Source organism: Merops nubicus, unplaced genomic scaffold (assembly GCF_000691845.1).
Source record: "Merops nubicus isolate BGI_N331 unplaced genomic scaffold, ASM69184v1 scaffold10149, whole genome shotgun sequence".
NCBI classification, from domain to species: Eukaryota; Metazoa; Chordata; class Aves; order Coraciiformes; family Meropidae; genus Merops; species Merops nubicus.
Genome location: NW_008630244.1, coordinates 13,138 through 36,149, shown reverse-complemented (window position 1 = coordinate 36,149; position 23,012 = coordinate 13,138). Strand labels below are relative to the sequence as shown.

Here is a 23,012-nt window from a genome sequence, read left to right as displayed (position 1 = left end):
AGCTTACTGTGTGTTGTTTTATATTTCATTTTCTAAAGGTGAAAGCAGCTGCAAAATATGTTGACGTTCCTGTGAGTATAACCCTTTCTCTTTTATTTTTTATAATGTTCATGATAATTCAAAAAATAGGGGGTTTGTTAGCACACGTTTTTATTGTTGACATTTTGCTTTCCTACAGAGGTTCGTTATAGCTTTACACAGTATTTAAACAGCCACTACAACCCTCAAAGGACATTTCATTTCCCTCGAGCAACGAGTAACTCTCAAAGCACAGCATAAAAAGGTTATTCTCAATGCACTTTTTCAGTTGTGGAGGAGTGAGCATTGTAACTTAGATACTCTTTTGTAGTGATCTTTCCATCATCTGGCTAAATTGTTCAAATGTAAAGGATAAGCAACAAGTAAAAGCATCATACCTGAATATCCATTATTTATTGATTTCTTACTTCACAATCCAGTCTTGCTTACTTGATCCTCTGCTTGCTAAATCTTTTATTTGATTTACCATTGCTTATTCAATGTTTGTGTGACATAAATAAAAACTAAAAAGGGTAGCTGCTGGAGCTCTTTTATACATAAAAGCAAAATTCAGCTATTAGAATATTTTCATTAGAGTATCCTAGTAGATTATCTTTTCTCTAAGAAAGCAAGTAAGAAGTTCTCAAATATTATTATCACTGCCAATAAATATCCTCTGTTCTTTCTCAAGTTTGTGTTCTCATCCCTTTCAAATATGATTCTAGAATAATCTTATTTTCCAAGCATAGAAAAAAAGAATTAGAAAAATTATTGTTGATGACCTTACAAGAAATAAACTTACTAGCATGCTAGACTGTTTAGTGGCCAGAAATCCTTTCAGCAGTTCTGTACTCAAACTTAAGTACTTAAAAATATAGCACTTACAATATCTATTTTTTTTTTTAATTCATGCATGCTAAATAAATGGAAAAAAAATCTTTGTTTCTGGAATTTGTTATTTTGATGACTTTATGTTCACTTTATCCATGAGATTAAAAATTGTAACATTTCTGTTTGGATAATGTTTTCAGAATTATTTTCTTACTTGATTATGTTCGAACTACTTGTTTAATTGTATAAATGCTTTTGTTTTACAGAAAAGATTTTAAAAGTAGGCTCAATCTTGCACTCAGAGGAATGACATATCAAATCCAGTTAATTTAGCATACCTCTTGGTAATATATTGTGCTGTGGAGCTGCCCCAGCCAGTCCCTGGTGAGGCATTTAAGACTCAAAAGCCTAAAGAAAAACTTACTGAAGAAATTAAAAATTCATTGTCTTCTTTCAGGTAACATGAAAACCTCTACAGATAGAATATCTGTGAGGAGGAGATCTCAAAGTTTTTTACTGCTGGCCTGAAGACTGAAAAATATCTTAGCTACAAGCTCAGGGGGATATTGTGAGTCTGGTTACACAGGGATGCACTTCTCCAGAGAGAAGGGAAGGCAGAGAAGGGAGGTGATGGCTGGAGCTCTGTTGGCTTTCTCATATTCACTGAATGATGTCGCTTCACCTGAAGAGATGACCAAATTATAGACAGGCTATTAAGATCCTTGCAGTTTTTACAGCCTCTTTGGTTTTCAGCTATTCCTCACACCTTTCCCACAGTCCAGGTGTAAGCTGTACTTCAGGGAGGCTGTGAATCTGACTAAGCAAACTTTTTCTGGAGGACAGTTTTCCTGGGTTGAAGGAAGCTGACTGATAGGCTAGGGTTTGGCTTTGCTTCTTTACATTTTTCCCCTTATTGTGAAGATGCAGCTGAGAGCAAGAAAGGCTGGACTGTCACAACTTATACACAACTGAATAAGGTCTAAAACACAAGTTGTAGAAGTTACAAATGCCAACTGCAAAAGGAGGCTGTAAGTCATCACATTACAAGGTCATCCTCTGGGCTCACAGCAGAAGTGAGAAGTGGACAAGGAGGTGGCACAGGGTAAGGAATTTACACTAAGCTCTTGGTCGTGTGATGGTAACCTAGCAAGCCTGCACTGGAGCTAATTAAATGCTTTCTTGTGGCTGTATTTTGAATGGATATGGTTTAAAATCTCTTCTTGGCCCTCCTTACCATATAGCTGCATATATGAAAGTGACTTAAAGGTGACCACAGTAGGCTCTTTGTTTTGATGTAGTTGCAAATATGTGCAAAATTACACGTTGTTAGATGACCATATTCTGCCCCTGTGGTCCACCTGTGTTCCAGGACCTCACTGGGTCATCTTAACACTGTATTTGGAGTCCTGAAACAGAGCTGTTGATCATTTGGTGGGTCTGGGGGAGAGGGAGGCTGCAGCGGTAAAAAGGCCTTTTGTAGTTTTTTTAGTCCGTGAATTCAACAAATTTTCTGATCTTTGATTATCAGCCTTAATATTTATCAAGGAGGGGAAAGCATGCTGGTTTATATTTTAACCTGGCTTGTATAAGGAACAGTGTGGCAAGCAGGAGCAGGGAGGTGATTGTCCCTCTGTACTCAGCATTGGTGAGGCCACACCTCAAGTACTGTGTTCAGTTTTGGGCACCTCAATAAAAGAAAGACAGTGACATGCTGAAGCAAGTCCAAAGAAGAGCAACCAAAATGGTGAACATGCTAGGGAACCAGTCTTATGAGGCGTGGCTGAGGGAACTGGGGATACTTAGTCTAAAGGAAAGGAGGCTGAGGGGAGACATTATCACACTATAACTTCCTGCAAGATGTTACCACAAGTAACTAGTGATAGAGCAAGAGAGAAAGGCCTCAAGTCGCTCCAGGGAAGGTTTAGACTGGACATTAGGAAGATCTTTTTCACTGAAAGGGTTTTCAGACATTGGAACATGCTGCCCAGGGAGGTGGTTGAGTCACCATCCCTGGATGCGTTTAAAAGCCGTGTAGGTCTGGTGCTTGGGATATGGCTTAGAGGTGGATTTGGTAGAGTAGGGTTAATGGTTGGACTCGATGATCTTAGAGGTCTTTTCCAACCAAAGTGATTCTTTGATAGTATAGTGAAACAAGAAGAAACTAACTAGACAAAAGAGATACTAGAAAAAAATGAAGGTAGTACTCAGAAGAATGTTTTAGAGAGAGGATTAGGAGTAGAGAGGATATGACAGTTAAAAGGTAAATAAAAACAGGAATAATGAAGGATTCAAAAAGAAGGGGAGTATTCTTGGATGATTCTTGGTCATTTTGAGGAAAAGGGTAATGCTATTAATATTGGGAGGGGGTTTAGACATTAATTAGTTGGGCACAAAGATGCACACGCCTTAGAAGGCATCCTTCAACTTCCTGGGGCCAAAGTAGGAAATGTAGACACAGACTTGCAGTTCATTTGGCATATTTCTAAATATGTCGCCATCTCCCCTTCCATTCATTAATCTTGCCAGAGAATTATGAAAAACTCCATCCAAGAAAAAAAGTGGGGGTTGTGGGGTTTTTTTTAACCTGTTTAAGAAGGCATTCGACATAAGCCTCCATTCTTCAGAGTGCCCTTTAGGAAGTGGGACATACGCAGTCACAAGGGACCTGTCATTGCTTTCCCCAGCCACTGCATATAGGGCTATATGGACACAGTGTGTGTTTTGGTAATTGAAGCACCCACAGCAATACTAGGAACAATACAAAATAACCCAGACTAAGAAGAGTAACAGCAACGACACCTTATGATTTCCTTAAAATAATAATGAAAAAAATCTGTTTGCTATTGCACTCTTTTTGTTGGTAATTGTCACAGTACACGAGGCTCTGAGGTGAAAGAAATTGTGGCTGCTGTGCACTTGAAAGAAGCCAAATGTTTGGAGGAAAATAAGACAAACGTTACAAATACAAGTAGTGCACAAAGGATGCAATTTGTTTTCTTGTTAATGCTATGTTTTGAGTTTTGGGAATGCAGGATCTGATTTAGGTTACTTTTTATTTTTAAAATAACTCGCCCAAATCTGCTATGTCACAGAAACACAGCATGTTAGGTGTTGGAAGGGACCTCTGGAGATCATCAAGTCCAACCCTTCTGCCAGAGCAGGACCATCTAATCTAAGGCAGCTCACACAGGAACACATCCAGACGGGTCTTAAAAGTCTCCAAGGAAGGAGACAAAACTCTGTTAGTTTCTCTTAAAGTCCAGGCAGTTGTTAGGAGATGTAGAATTACAACCTGTCTACTACTTCTCCTTTTTTTTTTTTTAAATTTTCTGTTCAAAACTCTGTTAGTTTCTCTTAAAGTCCACGCAATTGTTAGGAGATGTAGAATTACAACTTGTCTACTACTTTTCCTTTTTTTTTTTTAAATTTTCTGTTCGCAGAACCAGTAAATTAATGATAATAGGAAAATAATGCAGTAGAACTGAGGGGGGGAAGATAATATTGTTAATCTCAAATGATTATTATTCCTCAATCGTGTAGATAATTTCATTGTGTTCAGTTTCTCATTATTTAAGTCAGTTTTGCACACAGATAATTGTGTCTCTAGCTGGTCATTTCTACACACATTTGCCTCATTTACAAATATAACTAGAGCAATTACTCATACAAATTGAGCATCCAGTTACATGCATATGTAGCTGCTTTTTGTTCAGAAAGGTATGTTTTAAATCCCTTTGTAGGAGCCAGTAATCTATGCCAGCCATTTAGAGGGCACAGAAGGAACCTAATCCTCCCTCACTTCATGTAGGCCACCTGTCATACCAAGAGCAGAGAGGCCGTTGGAGGGACCCAGGGCTGACAGCAGCACACAGCTTGCACAATGCCAGCCCTCGCTCCGCTCTTGCCTTTATGTGGGGATCAAAGGTATGGAAAGGGGCCTCACACATGTGCCAGCATTTGACTTACGGGCTCCTGTAGCAGCTAAAGTAGGAACTCTGCCTCCTACCAGGCAGAGATACACTGGGACCTTCAGATACCTCCGTTTCCAAATATCACACTTGTACTCAGTGGCCTCATTTAGCTGATTTTAAGAAGCAAACAACTTTTTTTCTGAGAAATCAGTGTTTATTCAGGTGTGGCCACACTGTGTCATTCATTTTTAAGCAGGATTTACCTCTGTTTAAAAATAAAGAGCACAGAACAGTCATTATCCTCAGGCTCAAGGCTTCTCCTGCCTTCCTCCTTCTCTGTATACCCAAACCTAGGAACTGTCCCCTCTGTTTTTAGATCCATAAAAACAAGCTGTTGCAGAATTGGTGGGAAAGCCCTGCATCATCTGTTTTAGGGCAGCAGTATTTTTGAGATACCTCTTAAATGAAGGCCAGAAGGATGCCTGCTAATCAGTAGGAAGTTTAAAATAACATAGCAGAACATAGGTATTGGGGGGGGGGGGTGGAAAAGCATATTTTAATAACTGATTTTTTCATAGGAACTGTAGTGTTTTGAAGACCTTTTGTACTATGGAATCAAGATCCTGGTGTAGACACCAGCATGCCTGTGTTGCCCTGTGAATGCAATGAAACTACACATATATATGAAAAAGTATTTGTGTATATGCTTGCAAAATCACAGCTTAAGTTCTGCATGAGAGTTCTCAAAATACACATTTACAGTTTTCCAAGGTTGCTTTTTCTGGTAAAAGAAGATGTAGTAGAGGCAGGGGAAATGCATTGTATTTTTTCATTTAAGCAACATACTATTTTTCATAATCATGTGAGAATAAAATGTTAACTTTATAATAGACTGATTATTCAAATACATCTTCCTGCTTGGCTTATGTATTGTGATTTGTAAGAAATGAAGGGAGTGATGACTTTATCGTGAGTACAAGTAGTTTCTGTTTCAAAAATATTTTAATTATATTTTAATTCTGTCATTCCAAAGTCTAAGTGATCAGCCTTGCAGTATTTAGAGGAGAAATTTCAGGCAGTGAAGTTTTTCAGCATGCTCTTTAATTCGGTGGTGGACACTGAATAAGGAGCTCCTGTGTTTCTCACAATAACCCCCTCCAGTTCATCACTCCTTTTCATTTCATTGTTACATCCATGCTGTGGTAAAAACGTCTCTCTCCAGGATGCAGGGGAGGGGAGGGGGTGGAGAGAAAAGCAAACACAAAATGGGATGAAGTTTGTTATTATATAGTTAGCCTCTAACATCTGTTCTCATCTTTAAAATGTTAATGCTTTGACAGGATGGCAACTTGGTAAAACTAGATGATTTTCATGGTAATATCAAGAACAAAAGTTTAATACTCTGTGATGCTAAGAAATGTTCTGTGACAAATGCCAAAGTAAGAATTAAGCGTAACTCAACTATTTACAAATGTACAGAGTTTTTTATTGATATTTGTGACAAACTGTTGCATTGCAAAAAGCTGTGCAGAAATTTAGGTGTCCTTTGGGAAAAGCCTAATATTAGTGTCAGTATTAAGCTTGTTGCAAAGGTTTTGGCAGAAAAATATTTGAATGCTTGGAAACCAAGGCAATGGAGCTTTATTTCTGACTAGGTGCCTCAGGGAAATTTTGCCAGTGGAAGCAATGTGTGTCAATCATAATACAGCTTCTACATAATTTTGGAAACTGGAATAATGTATTTTATAATTTACCTCCTTGTTAAATAGACTCTATGACAGTGTCTTCCTGTTTAAGGGGGGAAAGTTAAGCTGTTCCTTCTTTATCTGACTTTGTTGCTATGAAAAAGTGCCTGTCGATCGGGACCCACCTACCAGTGAATGGTAAAAGAGACAACCTGCACCTGTGGGATTAGGTGCAGCAGCAGGAAGTAAGAGTGCTCGCAGTATATAATTAACAAGGATTTCATTTTTTTTTTTCCCAAACAGCATGTTCATCTTGCCAGGTTAACTAGTGATTAACCCTAAAAAAGAATGTGCTGAAGCCTACACCCTTGTTTAAACTCATTCACTCGCCAGTGTATTCAGTTACTTGTGTAACCAGCGACAAAGTAACCCTATTTACAACTCTTCATTTCCTGGTATTTTATTTGATGTCTTTGTGCTTCCAGTTTCTCCATTCATCTCTTTGTTTGGTTCTCTTTCATTTTCAGATAGGCAAAACATCTTGTGTGATGTTCTGAATAAAACAAACCTAAAATAACTTCTTATCTATCATAAAAAAACCCACCTTTTTTCTTGGGGAAGTTTTCAGACAGAATACCTTTTTTTACACTTATCCAGATAAATACACCAGATCAAACTCTCCTCCCAAAGATGTGCAAATAACTCTATCCCATTAACTTCAGCAGATGTTCTGCCAGAAATTCAGAGGAGCAGAATTTTTTATATTGGGTATAGGTGTGGAGACTGAGTTGCTAAAGTCTGTCCAACATTAGTAATGAAATACCCCTGTGACAGTTACTTAAAATATGTCTCCATTTCTATTTGTCTTTTAAACTGCATCCAATTGCTTAATTGTTGTTTGGGCTTTTATTATTCTACATTAACCTGGGTTTTTCTCTGAAGTTTTGATAATCCAAAGGAGAGCAATAGAAGATATGTAATCGGAGGTTCCCACCTAATACATGATCCCTATTAAAAGAAATTAAAACATGAAATATGTAGCACTAAGCCAAATTTGATTCTTATACTTTGCTTTTCTTTTACATATTTAGAGAATAAAAATAAAGTCCATATATGCAATTTGGAGAGATAGTGAAGTGTTATACTGTTGGTTCAGTCAATGTTTAATGTGTGTTTTGCCCACCATGAGTAAAGATAGTTAACTTTGCAATGATTTTGGTGAGGTTTTGAAACAGAGAGTCATATTGTTGGAGTATTCTTACTCTTCTTTACCCAGACATATTTCTACTGTAGGCAGACACTATTTAAAAGGAAAATTAATTTTTTTTTTCCTCAGCAATTTCAAAGATAATTATCCTGCACACATTAAAGAAGGATGAAGTGTTTTAAAGAACTGTAATTCTAATTGGTAAATGTCACCAGCTGTTGCAGTTACTCTTACTTGTGTATATTCTTTTAATGATTACACTCCTGTGCCACAAGCTACATGAAAATATATTCACTAGGTGTGAAATTCCCATATGTCACAGCTCCAAGACTAGGTAAACATCTCAAGAGTTAATACTGATGGGAAATGCTATTTTTCTAGCTTTGGCTGTCTGCAAGAAGAACATTTTTTATTGAACTTTTATTTTATTTTTTATTTTTTTTAAAGAAAAAGTTGCATGAATCAGAGAACTTGGTTAGTTGTATTGGGTTTTAAAACTATTAGGTTTTAGCCTTCAGTGGAAGATATATTTATACATTTGACTATATGTCTCCAAGAACTATAATCAGCCTTTCATTTGTTAGATTATCTCCTTCACACACCCCTGGAGATTTCAAAATATTTTTTCATTATCCCTCCAAGTTAAAACTATTCCAATTCCTATATATTACCTATCAGGTTTTAGAAAGTACATAAGGTTTCAGTTTTGATTGTATTCTTTTGTGCCATCGCTAATTAGTGTACTAAGGTAAGACATGAAGCGTTCAATTTGAAAAGTCCTTCACTTTTAATTTTAAAACATTTCTGTCATATTTTAATGAAGACACATTTTTATGAAGGCAATATGTTGATTTCCGTGAACCAGATTTTCCTACAGAAAACTGTTTTATCTATTGTAATCTTACATTTTTATTTCTATGCTTAGGATCAAGGTGTGTAGCTCAGATGTAAAAACAAATGGTCCTGCTTTCCTCTTTAAGAATTTCATGTAAGCATGTATGTATGGGATAAGTTTTTGAAATTAGCTTTTCTTGCCTCTGGAATGACCAATCAAAACGTGCAGGAGACATTTCAGTTTTTCAGTGTGAGTTTTGGAGATGCTAGGAGTGTTAAACCAGGCCATCATTCCACATTTAACTGTTACTTTTAAGAAATAAAACTGCCATTGATGCACATGTATAAATTAAAAATAAAAATCTTATTTTGGGTCATCTATGTCTGTGGTAGATTAAGAAAAAAAAGAGATGAAGTTTTGAGGGGAGAATGCACTCATCCTATTACCATAATGGCAGTTTCTGGACAGATACTAGCTGGGCAAGTTAAAACTTTCCTTCCTTCTTGTGCTCAGACCTATTCATATACATTATCTTAAATTATGCGTAAGATAATAAGAAATTAGAAAAATTAAATGTTATCCACTGGTTGTCTAGAAAGGAATCCTTAATGTAAAGCTATATGTAAATATTTTAATTATATGAGCATTTTTATGCATAGAAGCCTTTAAAATATGCTGAATACTCTTACAGCTTTGAATATACACTGTATTCAGACAACAGCTTCTCATATAACTCATGAGGTACAGCAAGGCCAAGTGCAAGGTTCTGTGTCTGGGTCAGGGCAGTCCTCAGTATTGATGCAGGCTGGGGGACAAAGGGATGGAGAGGAGCCCTGCAGAGAAGGACTTGGGGGTACTGTTGGATGAAAAGCTGGACATGAGCCACCAATGGGTGCTCACTGCCCAGAGGGCTAGCCATATCTTGGGCTGCATCTAAAGAACCATGGCCAGCAGGTTGAGGGAGGTGATTCTCACGGTCCACTCCACTGTCCTGAGACATCACCTGGACTACTGCATCCAGCTCTGGATCCCTCAGTACATGAAGGACATGGACCAGGTGGAGAAGGTCCAGAGGAGGGCCACAAAAGTGATCAGAGGGCTGGAGCACCTCTCCTGTGAAGAAAGGCTGAGAGAGTTGAGGTTGTGCAGCCTGAAAAAGAGAAGGTTCCAGGGAAACCTTATTGCAGACTTTCAGTACTCCAAGGGGGTCTATAAGAAAGATGGGGACAGTCTTTTTAGCAAGGGCTCTTGCAACAGGACAAGGGGTGCTGGTTGAAACTAAAGTAGGGTAGATTTAGACTAGGTATAAGGAAGACATTTTTTACAATGAAGGTGGTGAAACACTGGCACAGGTTTCCCAGTGAGGTGGGAGATGCCCCATCCCTGGACATGCAAGTTCTGGTTGGCTGGAGCTCTGACCAACCTGATCTAGTTGAAGATGTCCTGGCTCACTGCAGTGGGGGGTTGGACTAGAGGACCCTTACAGGTCCCTTCTAACCCCAGCCGTTCCATGGTTCTATAATTCTGACAAACAGAGATATGCCTGGGAATTCAGGGACTGGGTGTAGCTGCTTTCATCTTCTGTTCCTAGAGCTGTTAATTATTCTGTACAAAATCACTTAGCCAAATCTGATTCCTTTATAAATAGCTTTGTGCTAAGACTTGAAGTATTATAAACCTAGCCTTCTTTTGCATGCCATGAACTTTAAAAACTATTATTTGCGAGCAAGTGATACTTTTATAGGCTTCGTCACAGAGAGGGCATTTACAGAAGACTTTCCAAAGTTCTTTATGTTCATTCTTGGTTCCTGTTAGAAAGACGTGAACCCCTGAGCAGCTCTGCAGACACTGCCAGGAAAGGGGATGTTGCAGGCTGTTAGGGGCTTTAGTGTGGAAGAACATTTTGTGGCTACAGAGATACAGAAGTCCCAGCTCAGTAGGTGAGAGCAGTTTCAGCCACCTCTCTGGCTGCCCTGACACAGCATCTTGTACACATGACATATCCTAGCTTGTCACATGTTTGGGAGGGTGGTATAAAAATGATGCCTACCCTGCTATTCATAGATGGCACAAGATGGGAAACATTTCAGCCCTTGCCCCTTCCTTAGTCATCTTCTGAGCTGGTTGTGCCATCGCAACAGTTTCAGAAAAATAAGGGTACAGGTCTACTCTCACGTCAACCTTTTTATGCTGTTGCTGTCAGGGAAATGGTTGAACTTAGTTTGAATTAGAATTAGTGGAAGCTAACCTCAGGCACAAAATTCAACCATACATTGGAAGAAAATTACAATAAATCTGAGTAAATGAAAAATGAACTGAATGCTTTTTTAACCATTTTCTGAATGTGAGATAGCAGGATCTGGACCTTGAGGGTGGAGAAGCCATGAGAGTTGCATATTCTATTTCTTTCCCTTCTTACTACTTTATCACCTTACTTTATGTCTCCACAGAAACCAGGGATGGATCTAGCAGACACCTACATTATGTTTGTTCGCCAAAACCAGGATATACTTCGAGAAAAGGTCAATGAGGAAATGTACATAGAGAAGTTATTTGATGTAAGTAACCACCCTTGCAAAGCTTGCTGGTGTAACTACTGCATCAGAGGGGAAAGGCTGCATTTTTTATGATATTCAACAAGCCATTCAGATGTTCTTCCCTGTTGATCATTTTTTCTTTTGCTTTTTATTTGCCATCTTCAGCTGTCAAGGGTGGCCTTTCTTTAAACATTTTCTGCATGAGACTATTAAGTGCTAGAAGGCATAAATAAAAATGCTAGAAGATTATTATTTGAAATAGCCATTTTCCCACTGTGAGTAGTCACATTTTATTCCATCTTTTCATTTTGAATATATTAATGGAGAGAATTGGCTTGGTGTGGTTTGTGGACTCTATTGCAGACCTAATTTCCCTAAATAAAGAGCTTGTACATATCACTGCCTGCTCATATATAGAAAAAAAAGCCAGTTATGTCAGGTACATCTATGAGTTTGACTGGTACTTTGATGGAATGACTTCTAGAATTTTGTTTTATGGATTTTTAGCTTAAGGCTTACTACTTCTTAAGCTGACCAAACATTTATTGAATTGTCAAACTCATTTTCAAAATTCTAATCCTGCTCCTCAAAGTTCAGAGCAATCCTTGTCCTCATCCTCAAGGCCCATATATTGCAGCCAGCCTGTATCTTCACATCATTTCCCTGAGCTTCAATACTAGCTTCCACAGCCTCTCTCCACTCATTCTGTTGCCCTGATTCCTCCTCTTTTTGTTAGAAATTATCAGCTACTCTACCAAAATTTTCCTCATACAAAGCTCTCCTGTATGGCCACGAGCAACACTCGGGTGTATTTCTGCTTATTCAAGTTCTGACCACTAATTTATGTCTAGTATGTGCCTTTCTGAGGCGTCTGAGGAAGAAGCTGTAGGCAGCTGAAATTGTATCTTCTGTATAAATTCAGAGCGTTACACGTGTAAAATATGTATAATTAAAACTTATTTTATTATAAATTTGGATCAGTTTACATGACTATAATGCCAGTCACATAAGTAGGAATTTGAACAGGGAAAGAAGTCCTATCTGGCACTGTCCAACACAATTTATTACAAAACAAAATCTGAAACATAATACAGACTTTGGAACGTATTTATTTGTGTGTCATCTCCTAAGTATTTTAGAAAGCTTTGCTGGCAGTTTCATTTAATTATGCAAGTTAGAGCAAATGTTTTCATAACAGCAATTCACAGCCTTTACTGTGACACTACAGTTGTGGCAGTCACAGAAGGTCCCATAACATAGACTCTCAGCCATGGTATGTCATGTCAGTGTTTGTTGTCTGTTAGACTGGGCGGTCAAAATGAGACTTATCTCTCAGATTTTTTATTTCCAGACACTCCCAGGCAGCTTTACAAAAAAAAAAAGTATCATCTGTTTTAATAAGCTAAGTGCTAATATGTGTGAAAAGAATGATTTTATAAAAGCTTTGATGCCCTGCAGGGGTAAAAAAATTATCATCCATCCAGCTGGCACCTTCACAAAGTATTAAAACCATATTAGCAACTTCTGCTTCAGTTTGCTTTTGCGCTGAATCTGCAAGCATATGTTTCATTTTCAAGTTTCTATTTTTTGTTTTTCTTTGGGGTTATTTTTGCTCATGTTGTAATTTTCTGAATGTTAATAAATTTGTGTGCCTAAGGCCAAGTCTGACTCTGACTGCAGAGACCCCCTTGACTTTGTTGATGTAGTGACATTGGACCTTAGGCTGTGTCCATAGCAGTAAACTGGCCAGGGCCTGGGCACAGGCCTGAGGACAAGCAAGTGATCATCCATCCCATTAAGTCATCAGCATGGGTCCTGGCGTGAGTTTGGTTTAGGCCAACTAGCACTAACCCAAGGACAGGGCCTCAGTACAATTGAGTTAGCATGGGTCAAGCACCTCTTCCAAGTTTCATTTCAGCAATCAAGCTTTTCAGCACAAGAAAACATCTCCTGTATAGATGCAAGTCATGACATAGCACTTGCCTTTGAGATGCAAAACTGTTCTTATCCCCTTTTACTCAGCAGTATGCATTGTGTGCTGCCAGGGACAATGCTTGTAGCTGTAAGGAGAGAAAAAGATGTCAATGATAAATATTCTGCGTATCAGATACCTATTTGTATCTTTCTTTTTATATGGTGATATCACATTTCTACGTCCCATCACACTAGGAGGTAACACCAGCTGGACAGATTCAGATAAATGCATTAACAAACACATTAGATCATAGCAGATTTCCCCTTAAAATACACTGTATCAGATGAGAAATCATCAGCCAAGCAAAACAGGAAAAGTGCATGTCTGTGCTTCAGCCAGGGGAACACCTAATCCAGAATAACAAAAAAACCCAAACTGTTCTGTGTAGTAGAGGGTTTAGCAATAGATACAGACAAGATCAATGGATGCTATTTTAATCCCCCCAAAAATGTATGATTATGAACTATTTATGCACAAATTTCATTGACCTGTTTCAGGGCTGCTATGTACAGTGAATGTAATGAGATGAATTAATATTACAGTGAATGTGAAGAGAATGGGTTGTCTATCATATGAAGTAATGTACATAACAAAGAAGATGATTTAAATTCAAGGATAGTATTGATACAAGTACAAATGTCTGCCAGTGGGTCACAATATGTTAAGGCTAGAAGTTGGAAAATTTTCTCTCTGTCTGAGAAGTCTCAAAATAAGGAGAAGAAAAAAATATGCATTGTTTTATGATGGTGCTTGGTAAGGCTGGAAAAGCACGGCCATGCTGTACAACATGTGAAAATCAGGAGAATGGAATTTAACCTTGTGACATGAATCCTTACGTACAAGAGATGCTCAAATCTCCAGGGGACTTGGAAAGAAGATTGGGCTGCTAGTCTGAAAAAGAAGATTGGGCTGCTGAATCTCTGCACCATTTATAAACCATTTAAATCTTATACTTCAATATCTCTGCTGCTCATGCAGCAGAACCAAGGTAGTTATTTTTTAATTTCCTTTCCTTTCAAAAACTTGGCATCTGGGTGCATTTCATCCTTATCTCCTCCAGAAGGAGTATAGGCATCACAGAGACCAACATGGCATGGTGCTCCTGGCAGCACCAGTCTCTCCCAGGTCAGTGTACTGTCTTCTTGTTCTCAAAATTAATCAAGACTTTGGAGTCACAAAGAGTTTTCACTTGGCCAATTTGTCAGAGACTCTTAGGACTTTTTGTCTGCCTTTGTGCTCTGGGACATGGACTTCCTCCTAAGATCAGCTGGGAATTTTACCCATCAAATTCCTCTACCAGGAACTCAGGACATTGCCCTCCTACTGTCATGCTATAGCAGCTTATTGTTGTGGGGGCTTTTTTGTTTGCTTGTTGGTTTTTAACACCACAGATCTTAAAGAGCATTAGAAAGGTTTCGTTAATGCATTGTACATGTGGATGGTCTGCAGGAGCTCTGGGTTAAATGCCTGCTCCATGTTCATGACTCTGAAAGGCTTAAATCACTGAATGATCCATGTGATGCCTTCCAGTCCTATACTCCCCTGAAGGAAAGACAGACAGTTAAGTTACACTGGGACGAGTTTCTCTGATAAACTCAAATATTGCAAACTTTTCTACCATTAATTCTGCAGTGACTCAGGTAGATTCAATGTATGCAACTAAATCATGAAGCCAGGAACTACAGTGTTTGTTTAATGATTACAATTTTTAATTACAATTTTTAAAAGTATCACCCAGAGAAACTTTTTTAAGAAGAACTCACTTTTCAAAATAATGTTTAGTAAAATATTTTAGAAAGAAAGTTGTACTTTTCTTTTTTTTTTAGCCAGTGTTTGAAAAATACTTATTTCCAGAAGAGGCTGTAAAAGTAGCAGTTGGTGAATGAGAAAATGGTGTATTTAGAACAGAATTACACAAACCTAGAATAAATCTAAAATATTAGTAATTATTATTAAGACTCCTCTTATTTAAAATCTGCTTGATTGATGATGTAAGAACATTTGTGGAGCCTATCAAAGAGCAGTGCTGTGTACCTGATCACAAAATTAACAGATGTAAAAAATACCTGACTATGAAATTCCCATGGGATCTGATTCTACACTATCAAAATCAATGGGAGTTTTACCATTAACCTTAACAAATGCAGTGCTGTGTCCATAAACATGCCAAGTTATCATCACTGACTAGAGATTCATGGTTTGACCTGAATTTTTAAGATGGGACTAATAAGTATTGAACTCCTGGGCATTTTAAATTACAATAGACTTATAAGTTAAAACTGTTTCCTTTAAAACACAATGGGAGTTTTTAAGCAAACCAGCTTTAAAAAAAAAAAGATAAGTCATTTTGCATAACGCACAGTTTAAAACACTGATGCAATACTTACTTTATTTAGTTCCTAAGTGCCACTTGGGTAGATTCTCACTTTCTTGTACCTGTTAATTGCATGTGAAGTATGGATATTCTTGTCTGCACACAGAAAAAATGTTTCAAACATCTTCCCTTCAAAACCCTTCTTGGTTTATTTGTAGTTAAGAGCATTATCTTATATGCTAAGTTTGTGTTGTGTATGTTGTGAAAAACATATAATTTAAACAGATATGATTCCAGTTTTGTTAAGACTATATATGCAATGAGATCTTTATGCAATAATTTATTGCTGCTTTGAGAAATAAAGAATAGTTTAAGAGAACAGTTTTAGCACATCCGTGTTTAGCCATTGATACGTCTTAAAGGTTTTCCAATTTTTTTTAGGCTTTAATTTCTGAGAAACCTATACGCAAGTGCACCATAAACACATCAGGTGGGCAGAGTGTGCATCCTGGGAAGTTCAGCACTGGCGAGCGGGTCCCTTTGTTATCTGGTAGAAGGCAGCACCTGCCAGCAGATGTTGCCTTTAGCCCTGAATGCCCGTCTCTCCTGGGAGTTAAACAGGTGTGGTGAGGCCGAGTAGTCCTGCTGACTTCCCAGGGACTGCTCCTGTAGGAAAATGTCCCTGGGGTTGTGGCCTCGTGCAGGGTGACAACTCAGCAAGCAGCGTAAGAGATGTTTAATGGCAGGGAACTCGTACAACTTTCTTTAGAGTGCAGAAAGACTGAGCATCTTTATGAGTAGTATAAATGCATAAGCACTCCAGATTTACAGAGCTGCTTTTGGCTTTTGTATTTCAAAAGTTCAGATGTAATGTGATATTCTTTTTCTGTTTGGGAAAAGAAAAAAAAAAAAGCTTGTATTTTGTCTGGAATGTGAATTAAATGCTAGTAGTGTTCCCATATCACAACTATTATTTTCCTATTCCATTAGTAGAAAGGATGGATGATTTAAGTTCAATGATGTACTTGAGGTTATTTGAGGTAGTAATTATTCTCCAAAGATTACCATGTCATGTACTTCATTCTGTGACTAAATGGAGGTATGAAGTATGCATCTGATCCATTCCTGTTTGCCATCATACCTGCAAGTACATTTTTAGCAAATGCTTGTTCAATTGCATCATTTCCTTAAGTTTTCTGACCTTTTACAAAAATGTGTTAAAAATGTGCAAATGCTTCTTCCTGGCAAGTGAGTTAATCTTCAGCTGGTGTTACACAGCTAAGTGGAACACTTACTTTAAATGTGAGTTTTCTGTAGTACCAACTCCTTGTGCTGTCTCTGTCTACCTCAAAAGCACCATAACTGTAGTATTTAGTATTCAACAGTGTTTTTGTAGAAAACTTCAATTATGTTTTTTTTTCTCATTCTCGAATTGCTTCCTGTCACATTAATTTTAATAAGTAATCTTCACTTTGATTGTTATGTAATTATTTGCAAGTGTACGATTTAACAAAAGATCTACTTTTTGATCTAGTTTATATGCCAAGGTGACTCCAGCAAGTTGAGACTAGGTAGGGCTGGTTAAAGGCCACATTTGAATCAAAAGCTGTGTTTGTATTAACCTCTGAGAAACATGAGAGGACCGTGCCTAATTACTTAAAAGAGACTCAACAAAAATGGATTGTAGCGTGTTGATCTTCTTATATCTTTGATAACTCAGAATAATCTTCAAGAAATATGTGGGCTTCTTTCTCAGATTCTTGAAATTTGATCACAGTGCAAAATTGTCCTTTGGCGCAAACCCAGAAATACACATCTTTGCATGATGCACCTGGACATATGTGGCAGGTCTGGTAGAATCAGCTAATTAACAACACAGGCTTAAACAGGCACCTCATCTGGCAGTGTAGTTAGTTGCCTGATGGTGCTCAGCAGGATTTGGTAGTGCTTTTTATTTTTCTATCCTAATGGTCTGCTGCCCACCTAATTTTGCCTTATTGTCAGCCACTACTTACCGCAGCTTGAGGCCCTCCCAGGAGGCTAAATTATTATCAAAGGATTAGGGAGATGTAGCCTTGCAGCTCTGACATTTCTGATTACTTGTCTATGCCAGAACACTAATTAGCTGTGACTAATTAAGAAAAATGTTCCTGCCATAGAAAACCATTTAAAAGAACTGAGAAGTAGAAAAGCAATTGAAAAGCTGAGCAGTGCTCAGATTTGCCGATGCTCTTTAGATTTCCACCAAAGTCTTAACTCACCTTTAATCATGTGTAATATTTTATAGGGAAAATAGAAAGCTCTTGATATGAGAACCACTCTGCAATTTTCTCTTGATCTAAAGACATTGTTGTAATTTTAAAACAGTTTTTGTTGTGTCTTTTTCGGTAAAACGATATTAGAGAAAACTGTAGGCAGAGTCAGCAAATGTAGACTGAAAAACTAAATTATATTAACATGCTCAAATATATGGAACTTTTATGCAAGATGGGAACAGCATCTTGCAAATTTACTGTTCGAAGTATTTTCAAAGTTCAGTAAATTATTCCTGATGTTTTCAAGTAGATTCACCTTCACTTTTGGAGATAGAAATCTCTATTAAAAAAAAGGAACTGTTCATTTGAAAGCTGAAAAATGTAACCTCTATCTGATTTTGTATAGTAAGTAAGTTTACTTGGGGTTTTGGGCTTTTTTTTATGGAATATGCTGAGAAAAGGAGTGCCAACTCTTGGAGGGTTCTGATTATGCTGCTATGAATCCAGCAAAGCTCATTACTGTTGAAATCAATAGGACCACAACACACTTAAAGAAAAGCATGTGCTTCAGAGTTTGCTGCTTCAGGGTCAGAATATTCAGCACTTTGTAAACTGTTTTACCCTGTAGCTGAGAGTGTTTTCTTTAGAGGAAACCGTAACACATTGGCTGGTTTTGATGTAGGTTTGACAGGATACATTTCCCACCTCTTCGTTTTTTTATGCCATTTTTAATTTCTTAGTTTTCATCTTGTTGGGTACTGAACAGCCCAAAAAGTTATAAAAATTGTTTTCTTAAGACATTATTTGTCCTATAGTCCAGTCTGCATTTAGTATTCAGGACAGTTTTTTCACACGAATTCTATAATATTATTTAAATCTCCACAGAGGGGGAGAAAGAAAATATGAGATAGATATTTTGGTATCTTGCTAGAAGAACTCTGTGAATACAAAAGAGAAATAAAGCAGTTATTTTCAAGGCACTAAATTTCATACCCTTATATTCAGAATTTCTTATGCTGTCTTGTCCCCTAATTTTCCTGAGTTGTGTGAGAAGCTCACCTTTTATGGGGAAAAAAAAGAGTATAAAGTGTTATAAAAAAAGATTATTTAAAATGTGCATCATGAGTCAGAAGGGGGGAGGGGGGAAATCCCAAACTCAAGATTTTAAAGCCCATCTTTTTTTTTTTCTTCTGAGGGAATTTTATCAGTCAGGAATAGAACTACAAGGATTTTTTGCTTTTTTGTTTGGGGAGGGGCTATAACATTAGGATCTTCCAGTACAGTTTGCCTGTAGATGTTTCTGGTCTATACTGTTCATTCATTTATTTAACTTAGTTAAATTCACCTATCCATCACTCACAGAATCCATTCACTAAAAACAATAACAATTCTATCAAATAAAAGAGAACTCCTTCCAACATCCAGGCACAATTTAGTCCTTTAACCTTTTTATCCTGCCAGGCACAAAGTAACAGCATCTCATTCCAGGCACTGCGTGTTTTGGTTTGGGTTTTTTTCCTTATCTAGGTGGCTTGAAATGTGTCTAGCAACTTAAAGGAATCAATTGAGCGTGGACAGCTATAAAAATATAAAATAGCACTGAAACTTTAGATGAGTCTGTCAGTAAGTGTTAACTGTGGCTGCAGCTTTCACATTCTACACAGTCAAGAGAAATCAATAAGGATTGTACCATTTATATTGTCTTACCTAATGTTTGTTCACCATGAAGTGCCAGGCACAAGCACCATCTAGGGAATATTGATTTCTTGATGTACTGTAATTCACACACGTATAAACAGCAGGAGAAGCCGGTGGCTTCTCAAACCTTCCTTGCGAGTTTGATATTTATACTTGTATTTCATTTGGGTCAAGCTTAGTTTAAAAAGGAAAATCAAGCAAAACTCTTAAGTGTTTGCAAATAGACAACCATATTGTTGATCATATTACAAGAAAACTTGTGCCAGAAAGCACAAGAATAATATAGTTTTACTATTATGAGTCTGGAGTAACAGAAAGAGTTTGCTATGTTGTAAATCAAAATAGTAGGAGGTGAGGATGCTGCAGTGATTCATCTGTGGAAAGAGCTTCTTAGCCTCTGAAAACAGCACTAAAGCTTCAGTTCCCTGTGATCAATATGCAAGAGAGATGGTTTGTATAGAGATGATTTCCTTTAAATAATTTTCAGATGTTTCTTTGTATATTTTCTTAATTTACATTGCCCTGACTATCCTTTGTATTACATTGTACTGGAAGTGTTTACAACGTGCAAGAAAAACTGTACAAACAATGAATAGGAAATCAGCTTAAAAAAAAAAAAAAATAGCAACACAGCTGTGAAATCTGCATAGCTGAAAAAATGTACCAGGGCCATAGGGCCAGAGATGCAAAGGAGCAAAGGAGGCACCTGCCCCACCCCAGGCCGCTTTCTCCGAAGAGATGAGGGGAGGAGGGAAGCCAGGGGGAGGCAGGAGGCTGGACCTCTGCTCCACATGAGCGCTGCTCGGTGTGGTGCCCAGTCGATGTGGCGTAGGAGAGGAGTGGCTCCACCACTGTGCAACTCCCTATCAGCTTCACAGCTGCATACAGCCCTCTCATATGCCACTACAATAATGTGCAGAGTAAACAGATGATGAGTCAAGATTGCTGAGGTGGAAAGAAATGAGCTGTCTGTAAGTATTCACCCAGAGGAACCCAGGATGTTTTAAATACTCTAATTAAAATACATACTTGACCTCATTCCACATGGAGCAAGGAGTCTAAATAGAAGACTCTAGGACAAGAACTAGAAACTTGAGTGTCAACCTGCAACACTGACATTGGCCCATCTTCAATCCACCTCACTTTTGGTACATGGCACAGAGATTAAGAATATACTCACCTTGAGGGAGAGACGCAGCTCTCAGGAGGCCTCTTCCTTTGCTAATACCTCATTCCAGGGACTCCCCAGGGTGTCCTGAATGACTGGGCAAAAGGAGAGCTAAGTGGCTCAGTCACCTTACAGGCAGAGTGAACCTGGACCTTTAACCTGACTAATGTCACGTGTGCACTTAGGGAGACTGCCTAGCATCCGTGTCGCTAAGCATGCTCATAGGGTTTGTAAAACTGGAGCCTGATAGCAAGTGTTATAATGAGTGATAACTTGGTCATTTTGCATTATGTTCATTTGTTTATTTTGAGGATCCAAGCTGGCTTTCATTTCAGGGTCACCCAAGTGATGTCCCCCATTCCGTGCCTTGGAGGATGTTTGCAGATACACCCAAACTGCAACACAACACACAGTGTAGCAAGACTGACAGTGTTTGCTCCTGAGAGTTTTAGCACCAGAATAACCTATGGAAGTACTGTTCACAGATGCACTGTGTTTCCAGAGTGGGGTAGGGAAACTGTTTGTGCTGTTAGTCTCTTGCAGTCATGAGCATTATGTTAGTGCCTAGTGTTTAAAACCAGAACAGCAACATTACATATGTCCAGATCAGAAGGAAGTTATGCGTGTCTAATTTTGCAGGCTTCCAGTTTGCAAGCACATCTACCATATGTGAAGGAGCCAGAAAAAAGCAAAGGTCACAAATATTATAAAGTAGCATAAATATTGTAAGTTGCTGTTTAGCAACCAATATTCAGTGCAAGGAGAGATGAGTACTGTATATTTTGTATTAAAAGTGTATATTTATTTGTGAATGGGCAGCAGCTCCATAGCAACTAGTCTTGTTGCTGAGCTCCTTTCCCTTTTCACATGATTGCTTTGGGACTGACAGTGGGAATCTTCCATTCAAGAAGGCAGGGAAGAGACTGACTGGAGACTAAAGCGTTTGTTTCATCAATTAGTGATTCTTAAGTAAACCAAAATGGTTTTTGAGTTCCCTGAGAGGTTCATTGGAGTAATGGCACAAAAAAGGCAGAAGGAAACCAAAGGAAGAGTCTCACTGAAAGGAAGAAAACCCTTCTTCCCTGGCCAAGCAAGGGTGCAAGAGGCAAGGTAGTAGATGTGCTACAATCACATACATTTACAAAGAAAAAAAAAAAAAGGGAAAGGGATAGGGAAAGGAAAAGGGAAAGGGAAAGATGTGGTTTGTACCCAAACCAAGTTTATAATTTTAAATAACCAAGCTAAAGAAATCCTGGTCCTGAGGCCTTTATTACAAGAAGTATGACTGTTGAAGCAGACACAAGTGTTTGGTTTGTTTCTCACTTTTTCTTTCCTAGAAAGAAAAGCAAACTTTATTTTCATTTTTCTTTTGCATGTAGCTGTAATTTAGGCTTTGAACACCTTTACACATTCCCAAGCCAAAGTTCAAAACTTGACTTAGTGTTTCAGGCCTGGAGGAGGAAGCAAACCATGCAAGCTGGATAGAAGTTTAAATTTTCCAGGAAGATGGCTTCATAAGTGGTGCCAAGTATTAGAAGCATAAGACACTGGTGGTGTGGAAGAGGGATGTGGTGTGTCAGAGGCTCTGTGCAAAGTAGGAGCATGTGAACGTACACAGGACTTGGGAGCATGGCAGCAGAAGACAGAAGTGACTGATATAGCATTTGGGGGACTTTCAGACAGGTCTTTGAAAATGTGGAAAGGAACTGAAGCAAAATGAGGAGCAGAGATAAATACATTTTTTTTCATATTACACTTAATATTGATTCAATCACTTGCATTTTCCAGATGAAGGGCTTTTAACCATCTGATTTTTGGTGTAGGAGAAAGGCTTAATTTCTTTGTACCACCTGCCAACCCCATGGTTCCAACAGGGCTAACTCCATGGATTTTCCACTCATGCTTAGTTTAATCTTCATTTCTTTCAGGTTTTTTAAATGAAAATTCCAAGAGAGAGGAAAAATTAAAAAAAAAAAAAAAAGGAATAAAAATAGGGGCATCATGATGACCCCCAAGACTACTAATATTATTCTCCTTGAACTTTGTGAACATAGAAGAAAATGCAAAATTAAGCCCCTAAGCTTTCCAGGTCTGATGTCTGCATATTAATGGATATATATTCTTATTGGATGAAAGCTACAGTATGTTAAAGCATCCTTTCAGTTTTATATTTGTATTGATTTTATTTTATATTTGGAAATAACAATAAAAATTATGTGTCCTGATATAGTAAATATACAGGAAGACAGCATGTAGGTAAATAGAGTTGGATCAGTGCTCACATAGTAGAGACACAATTCCAGCTCTTGGCACAGTTGTAGTGTCAGCTGTTTCCATCTATATTCATTTTGCTGTGGAATTTATGTCACATAATTTTTTTCACTAGTCGTAGCAGTGTTTTGAATCAAAAGATAGAGATTTTTTTCATTTTTCAGAGAAATAATGTAAACTTCTTTGATGTTCTCAACTGAAAGCTTGCTATCTTGCCAAAAACCAAACAGCTAGTAGCAATAGGGTACCTGTGAAAATATCCAGGCTACAAGCATACTTGAAAATTTTATTGTACCCAGAGATGGTA

General features: G+C 37.9%; 1 protein-coding gene across 1 annotated transcript in view; it reads left to right on the top strand.

Annotated features, from left to right (window-relative positions):
- Positions 1-23,012, top strand: part of LOC103779587 (calcium-dependent secretion activator 2) — a gene marked incomplete at its 5' end in the record, with an annotated part of 87,704 nt that overhangs the window by 54,127 nt on the left and 10,565 nt on the right. The window contains 2 exons of the mRNA XM_008947225.1: positions 39-71; positions 10,938-11,045. Coding sequence (XP_008945473.1) covers positions 39-71; positions 10,938-11,045 — 141 coding nt within the window. The remainder of the gene's footprint in view (positions 1-38; positions 72-10,937; positions 11,046-23,012) is intronic.